Source organism: Branchiostoma belcheri, unplaced genomic scaffold (assembly GCF_001625305.1).
Source record: "Branchiostoma belcheri isolate BF01 breed outbred unplaced genomic scaffold, Haploidv18h27 scaffold19, whole genome shotgun sequence".
Lineage (NCBI taxonomy): Eukaryota > Metazoa > Chordata > Leptocardii > Amphioxiformes > Branchiostomatidae > Branchiostoma > Branchiostoma belcheri.
In genome coordinates, this window is record NW_017803379.1 from 158247 (window position 1) to 177386 (window position 19140).

Consider the following 19140-nt stretch of genomic DNA (forward strand, 5'->3'; position numbering starts at 1 on the left):
ATTTTCGAAAGTGGTGCACGCGTGGCACGGGAGACGCATTCAAATTACAGTATGGAACCTTTGCAAGCCTGTGTGATAACTGTTACTGGTAGATCAGTTGATAGAGCTCTATCACAATTGGGCTAAAACATCAGAATCGAATTTTATCATGGCCCAGGTATGACATGAACACTGAACTTAGTACGGTACAAATCATCTGTCACGGCCAGTGGAAGAGTAGCTCTACTGTTCATGGTTCAACCATTGAAACTGGTTTGAGATCACTTTGACTTTGACTTTTGCACTGACAAAGGTCATTACATTGTCTGGCTATCACTTTATTGAGTTTGACATGACGAATGACAGGGATTTTCATTGCACTTGTCGAAAAAATCTAGGCGGATTTCCCCGGTACATTGAACCTGTAAATAAAACAGTACATATATAACATCTGTCTTTTCTGTCACAACCAGTGGAAGAGTAGCTCAACTGTTCATTGAGTTCATGGTTGAGGATGACTTTGACTTTAGCAATGACAAAGGCCATTATAGTGTCTTGCTATCACATTATTGAATGTGTCATGACAGATGACAGGGATTTTCTGCACAAATCCCAGAAACGGTTGTAACAGTCACACATTACTCACTCTGTATATCCCAGATCAGACCAGTAGAGGCCAGTGGAGTTCCACTCGTCCAGAGAGACAAAGCCAAGGAGATTTACTGTGTTGGGGAGAAGATTTAGATGCTTAGCGTGTGCTTGGAAGGGTTGGAAAGGAGACAGAGACTGCATCTCAAATGATGACGTACTGAACAAGTGAAATATACGAAGACCTCCTCTAAAGAAGCTAAAACTGAACTTATCATCCACTGTTTCAGAAAAAAAGTCAACCAAACAAGTCAAATTTACAATAGTAGCCAGAATTTATTGTACATCATTGTTTGTTCCCTCCCCCTTTTCATGCTACTTTGGGCAAGAATTTGCAATAAACTAAGTTAACTCTACGTAGTTAATCTTTAGTTAAACTTTAGTTAAACTTTCTGGTTTTCAGGTTTTAATGAATAGTTCAATGACTTATAATGGAAGATCAAGAGGGACCAGATAGAGATTTGGGGAAAGTCCGTACCTTGTACACAAAATTTCGCACACGGTGTGTATTTAGTGAAGTCTATTTTCCACCTAAATCTCAGTTTCTACCTTGTCTTGTTACTCCCTGCTGCCTAACCACATTACCGAATACAAATTTGTGCCCATCAGCTACCCTATACCAAGGTTAAATTGTTAGAGGAACAAGGAAATATATTAGTTTGGAATTAAGTTCAGGAAACTCCAGACCAGGTAATAGCCAATTTCCTTGCAAAACTTAAGTCCTGGAAATGCCCCGTATACCATTACCTTGACACAGGATATACCGGACGCGTCGGATGCCATGGTTGGAGTCTGCACAATGAAGATAAAGACGGGTCTGGAGCAAACAAATTATGAGAACTCCAAGATGAGAAATGTGCTGGATTTGTGTGAGATAGCCGTGATGCATTTGTGAAATGGTGTGTGCAGATGGGATGATTCAGCAGGAGTAGTTTCTCTATGTGAGGCCACAGCAAGTAAATTTTATGGATGACATCTGCCTGAACATTGATATATTTGCCTGATCTTGAAAAAAAAAATTTCCCAAGGACACAACATTGGGGCATACCGTATTCAAAGACAGTACCACTATTTTCATGAGTGAAAACCATTATAATACCGATGTCACAAATTGGTTTCTTAACAGGGTGCAGTGCTCCCTTTTCCTGATAGGGGGTAAAGCCCATAGCCCAAACAGTAAATACTGTTTACTATAGCCTTAGAGCAGACACACCATTCAAGATCAACTAAAGTAAAGATGGACATGAAATGATTAATAACAAGTTTATTGCAAATTCCTGCATGCAGGCTAGTTGCAAATACCATGGACAAAAGAACATTCAAACAGGGTACAAAATAACTAAAAAATCTATATAATAAGTGTAATTGTCTGAAACTATGTCTGAAGGGTTTGACTTCTCTTTTGTAAACCATGGAAGACATAATGTCCCACCTTTAAAAAAAACGTTAAAAAATAAGTTTTCTTTTGAATTAGTAAGTGGGCAAAACTGCTTACAATGACACAGGCATAAACATGCCAAATGTGATTCTTGTTTTGAGCACAACACAGAGAAGAATTTTGCAGATAAAATCAGGGATGGGCTGCGAAGTTCCGTGTCCGGAGTCTGGGCCGTTTCCACGTCCCCCATGTCTGCACGTGTTTTCCTGTTTATAGTAAACAAATATAGAATTAAATATGTTTACTGTACACAAATAAACATGTAAATAAGTGTAGCCAGCATCCATGGCTCGGTGGATTCCAACTCTGTGTTAATAAGTACAGTGAAATCTGTACAAGTGACTACCTCTACTTATTATTGGGACCACTTGGCTAATGTGAGCACTTTTTGGTAGTCCCTTAAATAATTTTTCCCATTGACATGAGCATTAAGAATCCTGTCTATTGTGACCACCTGTCCACATAGACTGTCAATGTGTCTTTCTAAATGTACTTAGTAGACCAAGTCATTTATTGGTCTATGCAACTATATACTGAAGTTGTTTTGTAAATATGTATCATTTATACCTCTGTCCTTGTTGGCTGGTATGGCTACTAGCAGCAGTGTCTTGCACCTGTTTTGCCGCCACCTCCATCCTGTATGAGAAATCCTAATTATGACCAAATAAACAAACAAATAATTGGTTTGTAGAATGTTCTGAACCACATGCAGCTGCAAAGTAAAAAAAGAAGTGCAAAAATTTGAAATTTTGAAACTTTATTCTCAAGCTCAACTTCACAGACAATTTTTGTTGACTTTAGAATATTTAAGATTCATCAGTCATGAAAAAGTTTTGTACAGAAATTTATACTTTTAAGACTTAATTATACGCAATAAACAATGACTATCGACGAAGAGAAAACTGGATGCAACTCTGGTATTATGGTGACCGTCATAATTCCTTGCGATCCCCTATACAACTTCTAAAGATCATTGTTAGCATTTATGACGCTTTAAGTCCACCTGGCAGATCAGGTCAATGACTGTGTTAGGTGTGTACTGCTGGATTTTCACGTTTTGGGGTCATTTTTATAAATCTTCCATTCTAATCATCCCTCAGTAGCAGACAATGTGGCTACAAGCTCCCACAGACATAATTGGATGAGTTTGACTTGCCGACATATTTGAATGTCAACAGCTGTATCATACATAAAGTACAGCTTACCGCCCTTATTCAAGTTATTGCCTCCTTGAAAATGGAGGTATTGTTTTGGGTGTGTCTGCCTGTGTGTCCGTTTGTGTTTCCTGATATTTGTGGACAGCATGTTATTTAATCTTTGGATGGATTGATATGAGACAAAGGTCAATCTTTGGCTTCCTGGCAGCTTTCCTTGGTACTCAGTAGTAGAACTTTTGTATTTTTTGTCATGAATTTTGATTTTTTGTGTGTGTGTGTATGTTGTCGTGAAGACCACGTGGGACCAGGGGCCAGACTGTGAGTGGAAGCAATCATTGATTCAGAAGCAAAACAAAGCTAAGAATAGGATGGACTCTAGGCTAGGTAATATGAAGAAAACATACCTCAACATTTCAATATACCACACCATGACATCCTGGCATATTCGTCCAGTCCATAGTAACCGCTTCTGTGATGCGCCAAAAGAATATTCATCCGCCTCGAGACAAATATTAATGTTCCTCATAAAGCGATATTGTAGCAGAAAGATGTGGAAAATTGGTCGTCTGCTTCCAATCAATGTCTTCCTAAACCACCTGTTAGCACAATAGACCTAGCGCTATTTCAAAAGCCAAGGAAAACTCCTCTTGACAAAGAGATTAGACATAATTGTGGCAAGCCTCACTCCAGTAAGACTTGGCAGGCTATTTACAACACGAAAGAGAAGCAGGTCAGCAATTAGAGCTGTCCAATATTATCTGGTGCTTGCCGTCTTGCTTGACTGCTGTGTGCTTACCATCGTTAGCACTCTGTAATGGCCACTTCCTGGTCTTTTCCACAATTACCAGCTATAAAGTTGTGCTGGGAAAATGTTTCACAGCTTGCCGTGGAGGGCATCCTGGCTGGGCTGCATGGGATTCAATCAGAGAAGTGTGTCATGCAGACATTTGTTAGAAGCAGGAAGTTTACATCACCCTGGAGTGTTCAGCAATCACTGGAACTGAAGGGTAGGCAGGGCTGGGAATATTCCTTTTATTATTATTATTTAATCTTCAAAGACACCTGGGTAGCTCCTTCAGCCAAAGCTGATTTCCAAGGAGGCCCAGGGGGGTACAATAAGTAAAAGAATAATAAATTATACAAAGTACATAACAAAAGATGTAAATGAAATCAATATAACTGGAAGTTATACATAAATAAATGAATAATACGAAGTTCAACATGAACTGAGGAAATTTACAAGAAAACATAACTTCAAATCATAATGATTATCATAATCAACGTAAATCGATTTTCGTTCAAAATGATTGGAGGTCAGAGGTCCTGCATACATGTACATACACAAGTACAAGTACAAAGTATGAATTACCATAATTACTTTATATGGCTATCACTGTATGAATTTACATTGTGTAAGACTATTGATAATAAATAATCTAATTAGTACAAATTTTAAATATGTTTTTAGCAAAAATACAGACAGAGTAGTCAAGAAATTGTACACTATCAGTTTACAGCCTTACACAGTCAGACAGCCATTAAAAGTTTGAATGATGCGGCCTTTATTGTGTAATTTGTGAGTATAAACCCAGCGGCTTATCTCACATGGAGCACTCCCTGCACTTTGCCCATCAACTGTTTCTGTCTATTACACAATCCAGCAGACAAGGGTGCCAACGAGAACTGTGGACCATACAGGGATTACTGCACTCCATTATGGAGAATAGCGCACATTTCACATCCTTAGTGTTTGCCGTTATCTGGCAACTTTACAGTTTAGATGGTTCCAACAGTCTTGCCCCGCTTGATGTGAAACTGTTAAAAGCAGTTAAGAATCCTAAATGGTTTCTTCAAATTGCTTCTGGCAGTGGCAGTTCTGACCTGTCAGCAATACATGGGAGGATACGGTTGTTAAGAGAGGTTTAAGGATATTGGAGGGTTTAGAACTTTTCAGATCTGCCCGTACATGTAGGCTTGTAAAGTTTGAGGAGTTTGGTTTCTAACGAGGCTGTGTAGCATTAGATAGTGTCAGTGGAAATTGTCCTCATGCCCTTACAGCAGTTCACTCTGCAGTTCAACCTTGTTATACTGTCCAAATGTCTTTGAAGGTTTTCAGACAAATTGCTCATTGACTGGCTAGACGGTAATTGGTTTTATAGAGTGGGGAAGAGAGACAGAAAAGCGGGAGGAGGTAGCTGGATAAACCCATCAAGGGGGAGCATTTTGAAGTCTTTGGAGGTGAGGGTACAAAACTGCCCATTTGTTTCTTCACTCATTCATTCTGTAACCAAATACATGCAGTTACTGTATCATGAAATACATTTCATCAATTTTGCTTACTGTTTATTTGTCAGGTCCTCTTTAGGCCACACCAATATTTCACGGTCTGAATCAACTCCAAAATGTTCATATTCTGGCCCTAACATAAAGTTGACAAAAGTCCCTTTTCTTCAGAGCTGTTACAGTTTTTCCATCTATCAATGTAGCCCAGTACTTCATGGCTCCTATCATAGCATTTGGGCTAGGCCTGTTCTAATGTTTTTTGCCCTGTCGCTGCATCTCTGAAAAAATCCGAGAACCAACAAATTAAATAGTTGTGTACATGTATCTATATCTGTATAACAGGTCCACCCTTCAGTGGAACACATCAGCATTCTAACTTGTTCGAGGACTTCAGTTGCCTTCCAGCTACCATAAATCACCTGTGAGTTTGTGTGGTATATATGTACTGTGTGTCCCACCTGAGGTTTAATGCTTTATCTCCTGAACCTTTTGGTCCTAGTCTTGATGTTAGTCCAATACATGTCCTCCCCATCCCACTTGATAGATGCCTCAGGAGTGACCAGTGTTACAGGTGTCAGCTGATGACCCCCTCATGGGCACTTGTTGCCCATATTAGGAAGGTGATTGATATCTGATGGACACTTGTTGCCCATATAAGGGAGTTGATTTGTTGCTCCCGTGACCCCCAGTGACCCCTGTGTGCAAACACCACATGTCAGCTACAAACATATCTCATTTCCGCTGTGTCTAGTTTCAACTTTATATCAGACACATCTGGCCCATAAAAAACAACATTGACAAATACACGTTATATACATTGTACATATACACTGAACATAAACCTATATGGGCTGTGCACATTTAGATCTCACACGTTTCCATTTCCTTGGAATTCGGTAATCATTTCACTCTCGCAGAAAGTGGACGCTAGTAACGTTAAATAAGTCTAGATGTTCTTGGTATGAATTTATGAATTTTCATCTTTCAGGTGACCTAGTGAGGCAAATCCCCAGTAGGTAGCTAGGCACCCATTCCAGATACATATCAGCATTATAAGTCTTCAAATACATCATATTTTAAAATGATGGCTTGGGATCATCCACCAAATATAGGTTAATGACAGTAACTCTCTACCTATCCATCATTAGTTGACTACTGGACATGCCTGACATTATACCTGGGTAGCCTGGTACCCAGCCTTACAGCTTTGGCTGCTTTAATTTCCTGGAAAGGACAGCAACTGTTGGATGTAGGAAGCTGACTAAAAGTCTGGGTACCAGGCTAGTCAAATCTCACACATATGGTTAATGTACCTACTCCCATAGATGGTTGAAAGAAAAGCTGTAAGCTTCTTATTTATGAATTTTCAGAATTCTTCTGAGTGGCACTTCTATCAATCAACAGGTGGTTGATATCTCTTGATACCATGGTGTACCTTGTCTGATTTTCCACCCGATCAGCTCAAGACTTGAGAGAAGATCTAACAATTACAGAAATGGGGCCACCTTTCCTTGCTGAGGTCACAAGGTCAGGACGGGAGATTGAGGAAGGTATCACATGACCCTGAGGTCAGGTACCTTGGGAGGTCCAGGTCTGTGGATCTGATGGTCTGTCTGCTGGAGAAAGATTTAATGTGCTTGTGTGTCACAGTCTCTTGTTTTATTGAGACAAGAGAGTTTTGGAGGGTCTGAAAGGGGAAGCTGATGGTTGTGGTTTGGACTAAATTGTGTGAAGTCATCAGACTGTGTACGAAGATACTTCACCGAGTTGCTATGCACTATGGGAGGAATAGGAATGGTGAGCCATAGCAGGATGTAGTGGGTTTGGGACAGATTCCTGTGGTAAAACTATTTGGAAAAGGCACTTTCTTCTTCGGGTTATCACCTGGAGGATGAGCATTGGATATCTAAGGACATTCTGGTATTTTTAGCAGTCAATATCTCAGTGGGAACAGATATTTGTATACTAAGTAGCAGTGTCCTTATTGGGGGATGGTGAAGATAATAATACAGTAGTTATTTTTCATAAGCAAGTTGGTGCGTAAAACAACCAACTAGATTGGAGAAGTCTAACATGCGTCAGTATGACACATTCAATAAGACCTTAGGTTTGTCTCAGTTTTATCTCAGCTTGATGACAAACAACTTGTTTGGCAGAAATTCTTCAGAGTCAGGAATGCTAAAATCTGTCATCGGCCCCAGTTTGGATCCAGACAGCCCAGCCCCAAATGGTTAGGACCTTGGTAGAGATGTTTCCTGGTGCCTATAAATGGACCAGTGACTAAACATGCCTGCTACCCTTAAGCTTGTCATCACCTGTGGCTAACATTGGTTCCAGGGAGGCGTGCATGTCATTTCTAAAATCAGGATGACTAATGTTCTTCCTTGGGGAAATTCACACAAAAACAAAATGCCCAGTGGCTTATATCTTCTACAATCAATGCAAAGGTGATAAATGTTGTAACATCGTTAAAAGTCATATCATTTTGTACTTGTATTAAGAAATAGATGTTTCATAGATGCATAGATGCTTTTTAAATGTCGTCTCCTTTTTTTTCTAGCTCATTCCAGTAGTATCCTCTCAACTGTAGCAAATATTACCCAACTGAATTGCAGCTTAATTGATGAAATTAACCCTGACACAATCAAATAACAACTTCATCTTTGCTGACATTCATGCTGTTTCATCCACAAGTGTTCAAAGCAACTTTTAGTTCAAGACAGAGCTGTATGGTTTTCCATTACAGTGACAGATTTGCCTGGTGATTGAAGTGTTTTTCTTCCTTCAATTTTCTAGGTCAGTTGTAACTTGCCTTGATGCCAGTTATATGTTTCGATAAACAATCTCGGCCCTATGAATATCAGTCTTGTGGAGACCTCAAACCTTGTCATCAGTCATCATTAAGTGGTGATGGACCAAATTCATTAACAGAATTTTTTTTCTTGGATTCAATTTAGTGGGTCAATTACTATTGTCCCAATTATACTCACCCCATTACACACAGGACTTCTAACCATGTAATATATAAGGTGAATGAAAGACATGTGCAGTCTGTTGTTGCCAGGTAGTACATGTTCAAAAGTACAGACATAAAGGAAAAAAACATCCTGAAAAATACTTCCCAGGGGTTACATCATTCTGATTTTTCCATTTCTGAATGCAGTGATGATCTGAGTCCAAAATTCATTGTTTGAATTATAAACCACCTTAATGTGTTGACTTTGAATGTTGCTTCTATCTATGGTAGCATTTAGTGCTATCACATAATGCCTTTTAGTAGGCCTGTTTTCTTGTCCGCCAGCTCCCTTGATTTGTTACAAAAATCAGAGAACTATTCAATCTGAAGGTACCTTCTTGACCTCAGGTTGATTCAGACTCTGAAAACATTTGATGTATGCTTGCCCGACTTTCTTCATGCGTACAAAGTTTTCGTACCCTCAGTTTTTTTGCCTGCGTGTGTAAGACAAATTTTAACTACAAGATCATATGATATCATCTGGAAAAAAAGTTGCCACATGGAACAGTGTACTCACAACCATCAATCAGCCTAGTTCTGACATGGAATCCTACCAAGCCTGACAGCTCTCCTTGTTAGGCACAATTAACAGCCCTTTCTGCACAGATCTATGATGCACCTATTACATCACGGCCTGTCTCAGGACGCCCATATTTTCCAGTTGGAAGAAAAGTTCCTCTCCCTCGGGGCAAATTAAGGAGACAGCCAAGGATAATGGATCCAGGATCGTACCACTGACTGTTACAGGATCGATCTTCGCGGGGCAAAATTAGCCAAGCAGTCTCAGCGTGAAGGAAGTCGGGTTTTAAGATCTTAAGAGGGGAAGTGGCCAGATATTTGTCCAGGACTTAAATGAGTAAATTGGATGGAGGGTGATTGAACCCACAAGTTATTTGAGTAGTTGCAGTTTTCAAGTTCAAAGTCGCTTCCTCCAATTGAATGTGAACTCATCTCTCCCTTTAATAGGTGATCATAGCAGTTCCATTCTGTTGCTCCTACTGTTCCAGTCAAAACTCAGGGGACCAATAAAATCTGATCTTTGTGGACAGGTTGTCACTATTGACAGGTTCTTAATATGCCTAGCTTACGACAATGGGAAAAATTACCTAAGGCACCACCAAAAAGAGGTCACATTGGTCAGGTGGTCTTTTGGTGGTCACTTGTACAGGTTTGGCTGTACTTGTAGATACTATGAACTCTTGATTCTAACTTAGGTACAAAGGTAGGCACAGGTAAGGTAGATGATTATACATTATCTTTCTCTAAATTGGATCTTGTTAACTTCTGCAATCCACTAAAACTATCATTTATGCAATTACAGGAAGACCAGACAGATACTCTACTTTTCTACTAATTACTGTGTTGTGAAGATGCTGTGGTATATGTGATAACATCCGTGTCCATAATATCACCAGGGTCCATAATATTGCCACCTCGAGAAACAGTGTGCTTAAGATATTTTCACTGCAACATACTTTTGGTATGCACTCCTTCACACATCAAATGTACATACCTAGGGTATGTTGCAGTAAAAATATCTTTAAGCACACTTTTTCTCAAGGTGGCGATATTATGGACTATGGTGATATTATGGAAACAGATGTTAGATTACTACAAGTGGTGTTTGAGGCTTTGAAGATTAGTTTTGTGTAAATTACACATTGCCTACAGACATAGTCCAACTTTTCAGTATGCCAGATAAAGAAACTTTATTACAGCAGCATTTCCCTGTAGAATAGTTAAAAACACAAATTATAACATTATTCTTTCACATTGGGCTCCAGAGAGTACTAAATGTCATGATTGATGGACGGAATTAGAACAAACCCTCTTTGAAGAAGACATTGAAAAAAAGACCATAAGTCCGAGTATTTGTTGTGGCTTTTAAGAAATTGTCATGTACAAATTGGTTCATGGAAAATGCTTTGTCACTACCTCCAGAACTTACATTTTGTCAAAGTAATTGACTGTAAGAAATGACTTCACTCCCTTACCCATACTGCTTTGCAACCGTTCCAGTCTCACAGAACACAATGGTCACCTGAGGATGTGTGACAATGTATGAATGTATGGAGTATGCCACACACACGCACGCACACACGCACACACACGCACACACACACACACACACACACACACACACACACACACAGGCACACACACACGCACGCACACACGCACGCACACACACGCACACACGCACACACACACACACACACGCACGCACACACACACACACACAACCCAAAAATGATACTTCTCTGGGAAATGATCTGAAAACAACACACAGGTACTATGCTAACAGCCTACCACACAGGGCTTAATTGGTGTCATAAATTTGCAGCCCATGTTTCTAAATGTGAAAGTTTACTGTAACTAAAGAGTACTTTCCTGGCAGCCCCACAGTGGAGGGAATTAGGGCATGAATCACTGACAAGAGAACCACTCAGAGAGGGGCTGAACTTTCTCTAAATGAGACTCTGAGGAAGCAGAAAATGTCAGAATGTCTCATTAGGCGCAGTGCCAAAGGAGTAGTAAGATGGCACATCACAAGAAAAGAATTACGACTGAAGCCAGTTCTAATTATTTCCTGGAAATGTTTCTCCTACATTTGTCCTGCTCATCAGCGAAAAGGGTCATGAATAAAGCCACAGCAATTAATTTCTTGGTGCTAAGACATTTCAAAAACTAGAAAAGTAATGTTTGCAGCAAAGCAAATGGATTTATAATAGTTACCTTCACATGGTCTTGCCTGAAAAAAACTGATGCCCTGTTTTGTCTTACTCAAACACATCCATATGCATCAGATGACCAGTGCCTTCAACTTGCTACATAATGTAACCCAATTGAACATCTGCTACAGCACCAGTTACCATGGTGACAGACATCTGGTCAAGGGCATGGAACCTAATTTGTTTGTAGAATAAAAAGAGCAAGAACAATATGCTTTCTTCTTAGCCTGGTTACTAGACCTATTTTAGCTCCCGAGTCTTGTGGAGAGGATAAAGACTCAGGAGCTAGTCTGGTAACCAGGCTATTCCTTCTGCGGAGGCAAACAAATCAGCAAAACAATTTACATGAAACTGATGTTTGTATCCATTACAAAATTTCAAAGATGTCAACATGTCAAAAATATAATTTCACCTGGAAACTGTATGGAGATGTTTTGTCATTTAGACTTGATGTCACTAAGGAGTTATTATTTATTACCAGAATCAAATGTTGAAAATGAATTCATAGAAAGACTTATACATCTTATAAGAAACTCCCTAGGAGCAGTTGTTCATTACCATGGCTTAACTGACAAAAATGGAAACAAGATAATTTAATTACATAGTCAACTCTTTTCTCTGAGGAACTTAGCAGACAGCGTTCTGCATATGTAGTGAGCTCCGAAGCAAGTGCCTTTAAAAAGGTTATTTCTTCCCGGGACTGCCACAACTAAAAGGGTAATAGCACCCTTGATGAAGGAGCGATGACCGTAGGGAAGCGAAACGATTAATAGCTTGTCTGTGCGTTATTTCCAGATGGAAGGAGTTCGGAGATGTTGCACATTCAGCCGGAACCAAAGCGAATTACCTGACAACACTCAGCGGACCCATCTTTGAAATGCCTTTAGTATCTTATCTCCTGTAGACTGTCAATACGCAGTTTCCAGTTGAAGACTTTATGACTGCCACGGTACTGTAATTCAATTACAAACTTCTTCCTTGTACAAATTAACATCTTTGAATGCCTAGTATCTTATCTCCTGGAGAAAGTTAACAGTCTGTTGATGCTCACTTGTAATTTCAGGTTTTAAGTCTTTACGACTGCAACAGTACTCAGTAATTCAATTGCCAAGTTTAAGGAAATTCTTTGATATACAGACTAACTACCAGAGCCTGGTAAACTTGCGCATACATGTATGTAGGTACCCAGATGAATAAGTTTTAAAAGTACATGACTGTACATGTACAATGAATTGTAACTTCTACAGTTGTTTCTGCCAAATGTATCTAGTTAGGAAACATCATCAAGTTCAGTGTACTATTCATGATTTTAGTCCAAACTGCCATAGAAGACCACCGATCTAGAATATCTGGTGAATGTGGAGAGATGGTCACTGTAGACAGGAATCGTAGTGCTTTCCTGGGATGGCAATGGGCAAAAATTATCTAAGGGACCACAAAAAAGTGGTTACCTTTAGTAAGTTTGACTATATTTTTCTTAAGAAAGGTAAAGCAATTGAAAAGTTTCTACCTTCACACTCATTTAAGCTTCTGCCTGTTACCTAAACTTATAACGGTCAACACAAAATTTTTTTCCAAAATTTAACCCTCTCCCTGCTGCCTAACCACGCACATGTAACCAACAGAGAATTGGCTACTTTGGTGTGCTAAAGGTTAAAAGCTAATGCTTTGTAGCTCATGTCTAAATTTTGTCAAAACTAGTTGAGGCAACTCAGTAATGGGATAACTGTAATAGGCAGGCGGTAAATCGTTTGCAGGGATAATTTGAACCCTTAAATGAGTCTAGATGTCTATGTTTTATGCAAGGTGACATTGGATGACCTTGACATGTGTTCTCCATCTTGTCAGGTCTCCGATAATCCTGATGTCTTGAGTTCCTGACAAGACGTCTTGACTTTGTGACACCTGTGTCTCAGCAGGCAGTCTGACCAAAATCCTTAAGGTCAAGTTTAAATGTTTTCCTTCTGTTCTAAGGACCTTTGCTAAGGCCAGAACTTATTTCCTTGGTTCCCAGGCATTTCAGGCTGAAAATGTAGGAAGTAAACTTAAACCCAGAAGTCAGAACATGTTAAAATCATCATGATGTCAAAAAATTAGGCCACACCAATTTAATTTGTTGGTTCTCGGATTTTTTCAGAAAAAATATGAAGCGACAGGGCGAAAAAAATAAAAATAAAAACAGATCTAGGCATCCTATTATAGGCTTAAATGCTACAAAATGAGCCATGAAGTCAACACAAAAGGCTGGGTTAAAATTTAAACATTGAATTTTGAACTTTTAATCAAACCACTGCAATGATAGATGGGAAAACTGAAACAACTAGGAAGAAAAGGACTTTCCTCAACTGTTGGGGGCAAAACATGAGCATTTTTCAGTTGATTCAGGACCAGAATCAATTTTTTTTTTTTTTGCAAATCAGAAAAAAACGAAGAGGCGAATCCGAGAACCAACAAATTAAATTGGTGTGGCCTTAATATAGACTAGACCATTTTGCAAGTTGTGAAATTCAAGGTGGTGGTGTAGGTTAAAAATGCATTGACAAAAATAAACAGAAGGTTTTGAAATACAATTAAGGCCACATCAAATTATTCCCATCTGCAATGGACAAGTACAAATTCCTGCTTTAATCTTGACCTTGAACCTGGAATGCCAACGGCTCCGAGATTATACAGACCATCTGGCAGGTATGCGGCTTATGTGAGGTATTTGGAAATGCCTGTTTCCCCCTAATCCCTGAAAAATTGATCCCTAGATTTATGTGTCAAATAACAAGCAGATCTTTGGTCATGGCTAACCATAAGTCAGGGCTCAAAGTCAATGTTGTTCCTGAGCCCCGAGCTACACATAGCCTCCTTTGCAGATGTGCAGCAGCGGCGTCCAATCCATTTTTGATGGATGACATCGTCTGCAGACAGCTAATGAAGGATTGAAAAAAAAGACGGGAAATAAACAAAATGGCCAAAAAGAGACCATAAATGTTGTAACAATAATTAAAGTTACACACATGGTAGCACCAAACCTGACGTGAAACATGTGTTGCATCATTGCCAGAGATTATTATTCTGAGGTTGTTTGGCCACGGTTCAGTTCCAACAAAAACAACCAACTTTCATCAGCATAGAAAGTTGAGATGACCCACAGGTTGTTGACATGAATTTTCACTTATTATAATTGTAACATGTGGTAATGTTTAAGCAGCTTACTTAACATAAAGAATAACACGCATGCGTAGCGTCAGACGACAAGAAGAGACGAGCCAGACAGAAGGTCTGAGTTCGTGACTAGAGAATAAACCAAGCCGATTCAAGTATTCCAGCTTGGAGTCACGTTATTGGATTACTACCAAGAGGTAGGGGCACGACAACAGAGTCTAAGAGAGAAGACAAAAGTCGTCGCATGGTGTCGGAAGCCGGATGAGAACCTACAACGTTGAGAAGAAACGAGAGGTTCATTCCAAGAAACAGACTGAGGCAAAGAGAGGCCCATTGTTTCAAGCGTCCAGGAAACAGGTCAGACGAATTCCTGATGTCTAGGATTTGTCAGGGCTAACAAGAGCTAGTCTAGGGGCATAGGTGGCAAAGACATCATCTATCACTGACTAGTTAGGAGCTGATTAGAGTGACAACCTGTAAACAGTAGCCTAAGATGGCGGAAGGGCACAGTCTGAGAGCTCCTGGTCCACTGGACATTAATTCAAGAAACCTAAGTCTGACCTGGAAACGTTGGAAGGAAGAAATACTGTTATATCTTGATCTAGCAGTAGAGGATGACGCTGCAAAGAAGAGAAAGACGCTCTTGTACTTAATTGGAGAAAATGCACGGAAAGTGTATGGCACCTTCACCATTGTGAATGCTCAGAATGAAGCAGTTGCGGAAGCAGACCGAACTGTAGAGCAAATCGTCGCAGCATTTGAGACATACTGCAATCCTAAGAAGAACGAGACAGTAGAAAGATACAAATTCTTCACGAGATCACAGAGAAATGGTGAGACTTTTGATGAATACATCACAGACCTGAAGACACTCGCGGCAGAGTGTGGGTTTGGTGAGATTAGAGAGTCTCTGATTCGAGACAGAGTACTCATCGGCATTTTGGACGGAAAAGTTCGCGAACGACTCCTGAGGGAGAGCAACCTAAGCCTTGAGAAATGCGCAGAGATCTGCCGAGCCGCAGAAGTCTCCAAGCAGAGCATCCAGACGATGGAACAGGTCACAGTGCACGTGGTAAAGAAGAAGCCACAAGCTCCGCAGGCCAGTAGGACATCAGTTTGCAAATACTGCGCCAAGAGACACGCAGCCAACAAGGAAGCATGTCCTGCATATGGAAAGGAATGCGCCTCCTGCGGCAAGCGAAACCACTTCGCGAGAGCATGCCGGAGTGGTGAAACGAAGCAGCCTAGAAGCGGCAGAAACCAGGCACAAGGTAGAAAGAAGCCCTTGGTGCACATGCTGCAAGAAGAAGCAGTGATGACAGTCACAGAAGAAGAGAAGACGTACAGCATGTCAGGTCCCAGGTATGCAAAGCAGGTGCATGCCAGGATGGCCCTCGAGGGACACCTGGTCACCTTTCAGCTAGACCTTGGCGCGACCTGTAATGTAATGCCAAAACACATCTTGGACAGCAACAACATCCAGTATAAGACAACTGGAGCGCAGAGGGTGCTGACGATGTATAACAACTCACAAATTGTGTCAGAGGGAGAGACAAACCTCAAGATGACAAACCCCAAGACTGGGCGGAGGTACGTGGTGAACTTTGTAGTCATTGACTCTGGTAGTATGCCATTGTTAGGATCTAATGCCATACAACAGATAGGGGTTGTGACGGTTCACTACGACAGAATCCTGGCACTCAGTGGCAGCAAGCCCAGGCTCATACAGAGTACACACAGCAAGGCATTGACAAAAGAGTCCCTGTTACAAGAGTACCCAGACATCTTCTCTGGTTTGGGAAGACTGCCAGGAAAATGCCATCTTGAAGTTGATGAGTCAGTCAAGCCAGTTGTGCATCCGCCAAGAAGAGTGCCGGTGGCGATGAAGGCACAACTACAGAAGGAACTGGACAAGATGACGGAAGATGGTGTCATAGAGCCAGTGACAGTGCCAACCCCATGGGTATCTAGTCTGGTCACTGTACTGAAGCCAACAGGAAAGTTGAGGATCTGCATTGATCCAAGAGATTTGAACACCGCATTGAAGAGAAGCCATTACCCTGCACCAACAATAGAAGACATCCTTCCCGAGCTGAAGAAGGCAAAGGTCTTCAGCGTACTTGATGCCAAGAGTGGCTATTGGCAGGTAGTGTTGGACGAAGAATCCTCGCTTCTAACGACTTTCAACACTCCCAGCGGGAGATACAAGTGGAAGCGCCTTCCCTTTGGGATTAAATCGTCCCCAGAGGAATTCCAGAGAAGACTTGACCAAGCATTGGAAGGGCTCGAAGGAATAAAGCCCATCGTAGACGACATCTTGGTGTGGGGAGAAGGAGAAACAATGGCAGAAGCCATCTCACATCATGATGCAAATCTCAAGCGCCTCATGCAAAGATGCAGAGAGAGAGGTTTGAAGCTGAACGCAGAGAAGGTCAAGCTCAGACAACAAGAAGTACCATTTCATGGTCATCTGATCACCAGCCAAGGGCTGAAAGTGGACCCTAGCAAGGTCACTGCGGTGATGAAGATGCCAAGACCTGAAGATGCACAAGGAGTGCAGAGGCTGATAGGATTTGTCACCTACCTAGCCAAGTTCCTGCCCAAGCTGAGCGACATCTGTGAACCCTTGAGGAAGCTCATCGCCAAAGAAAACGAGTTTGAGTGGACCGAGACGCATGAGAGTATCCTAGAGACACTCAAGAAGATGGTCTCTGCTGCTCCAGTGTTGCGATACTATGATCCGGAAGAAGAGCTGACGCTGCAGACAGATGCGTCAAGCACTGGATTAGGAGCAGCCATCACTCAAGATGGACAACCAGTGGCCTACGCCAGCCGAGCGTTGACGGACACTGAGACGAGGTATGCACAGATAGAGAAGGAGATGCTCAGTGTGGTTTTCGGTCTGGAACGCTTCCATCAGTACACCTATGGAAGACAAGTACGTGTCCAGACAGACCACAAGCCACTTGAAATGATCGTACTGAAACCCCTTCATGCAGCACCGAAGAGACTGCAGCGAATGCTGATGCGGTTGCAGCAGTACGACGTCAAGATAACGTACAAACCAGGAAAAGAGATGTTCCTGGCGGACACTCTCAGCCGTGCGTACCTGCCACTAGAAGGAAGCAGAAGCACAACAGAGAAGGAGGCTGAGCAGGTCAATATGATAAGCCAATTCATCTCCACGCCTACTAGAGATGACATACGGGAAAGCACGATTGCAGACCCCGAGATGACGACACTGATGACGTACATCAGAGAGGGCTTCCCAGAGAAGGAGGAAGTGCCACCAAACCTGATGCCGTACTACCATGTGCGTGATGAACTCAGCACACAAGATGGAATAGTGTTGAGGGGAGATCGTGCAACGATACCAAAGTCCCTGAGGAGCCGAATGCTGACGAGGATACACCAGTCGCACATGGGAATAGAAGCGTGCCTGAGATTCGCTAAAGACTGTGTGTATTGGCCAGGGATGAATGCTGAAGTAAAAGACTACGTCAGCAGATGTGACATATGCCAATCAGTTGGGAACAGGCAACAAAAGGAAAGCCTGATTCCACACCCCGTCACACAACGACCATGGGAAAAGGTAGGAGTCGACCTTTTCACCCTACACAACAGAGAATACCTCATCACAGTTGACTACTACTCAAACTTCTGTGAGATAGACACCTGCGAAGCGGACACACGGTCCACCACCATCATCAGAAAGCTGAAGATGCAGTTTGCCAGACACGGCATTCCCGACGTAGTGATGACAGACAACGGACCACAGTTTGCGTCCTCAGAGTTTGAGAAGTTTGCCCGTGAGTGGAACTTCAAGCACCAAACGTCATCACCAGGATACCCCCAGAGCAATGGGAAGGTGGAGAACGCAGTTAAGACAACCAAACGACTCCTGGAGAAAGCAAGACTAGCACAGAGCGACCCGTATCTAGCGTTGCTAGACTTCAGAAACACACCATCGCAAGAGATCGGAAGTAGTCCGGCTCAACGACTCTTCAGCAGGAGGACGAAAGCTACCATGCCGATAAAGACAAACCTCCTCCAACCGAGAGTTCAGAGCGACATTCCGAGTAAACTCCAAGAAGCAAAGAAGAGACAGCGCAAGTACTACGACAGACAAGCTAGAGACTTGCCCGATCTCAAGACTGGCGACATAGTAAGATGCCAACCAATGACCCCAACCGCTAAACAGTGGAAGAAGGCAACAGTGGTAGCGGAGGTTGGGAAGCGATCATATGAGATAAGAACAGAAGACGGAGGCAGCTACCGCAGAAACAGGAGGCACCTACGTAAAACAAACGAGGAAGCCCCAGACATGACCGCCGTAGTGACCGCCGTGAAGAAAACAACCCTCCATGTCCAGCACCGACAACACCAGCAGCTGAGACAACAGTGCCAGTGGAACACGCAGCTGCACACGGACAGCCGATGACAACGAGGTCCGGCCGAGTTGTGCAACCACCAGCACACCTGAAGGATTACGTGCGCGCCTGAAGGATTACGTCAGCGAGTGCGCCTGAAGGATTACGTCAGCGAGTGATTATGTAATGCATGCAGTTTTGAAGTAGAACTCGAGGACTGAACTAACAAACTAATGAACTAACAGGAAGAGAACCTGGAGAAGACCAGAAAGCACAAGGACTCTAGTGTGCATAAGAACTGACATGCCAAAGAACTCTAAGGCAAAAGATATGTGAATGTGTAAGATCGAAAAAAATCCGTTGA

At 41.9% G+C, this 19140-nt stretch overlaps 1 protein-coding gene across 1 annotated transcript; it reads left to right on the forward strand.

The window, feature by feature from the left end:
- Positions 1-14899: 14899 nt before the first annotated feature.
- LOC109467727 (uncharacterized protein K02A2.6-like) lies at positions 14900-18847 on the forward strand. The gene has a single exon (XM_019765778.1). It carries the CDS (start codon positions 14900-14902, stop codon positions 18845-18847), a length of 3948 nt encoding a protein of 1315 aa, XP_019621337.1.
- Positions 18848-19140: the final 293 nt, after the last annotated feature.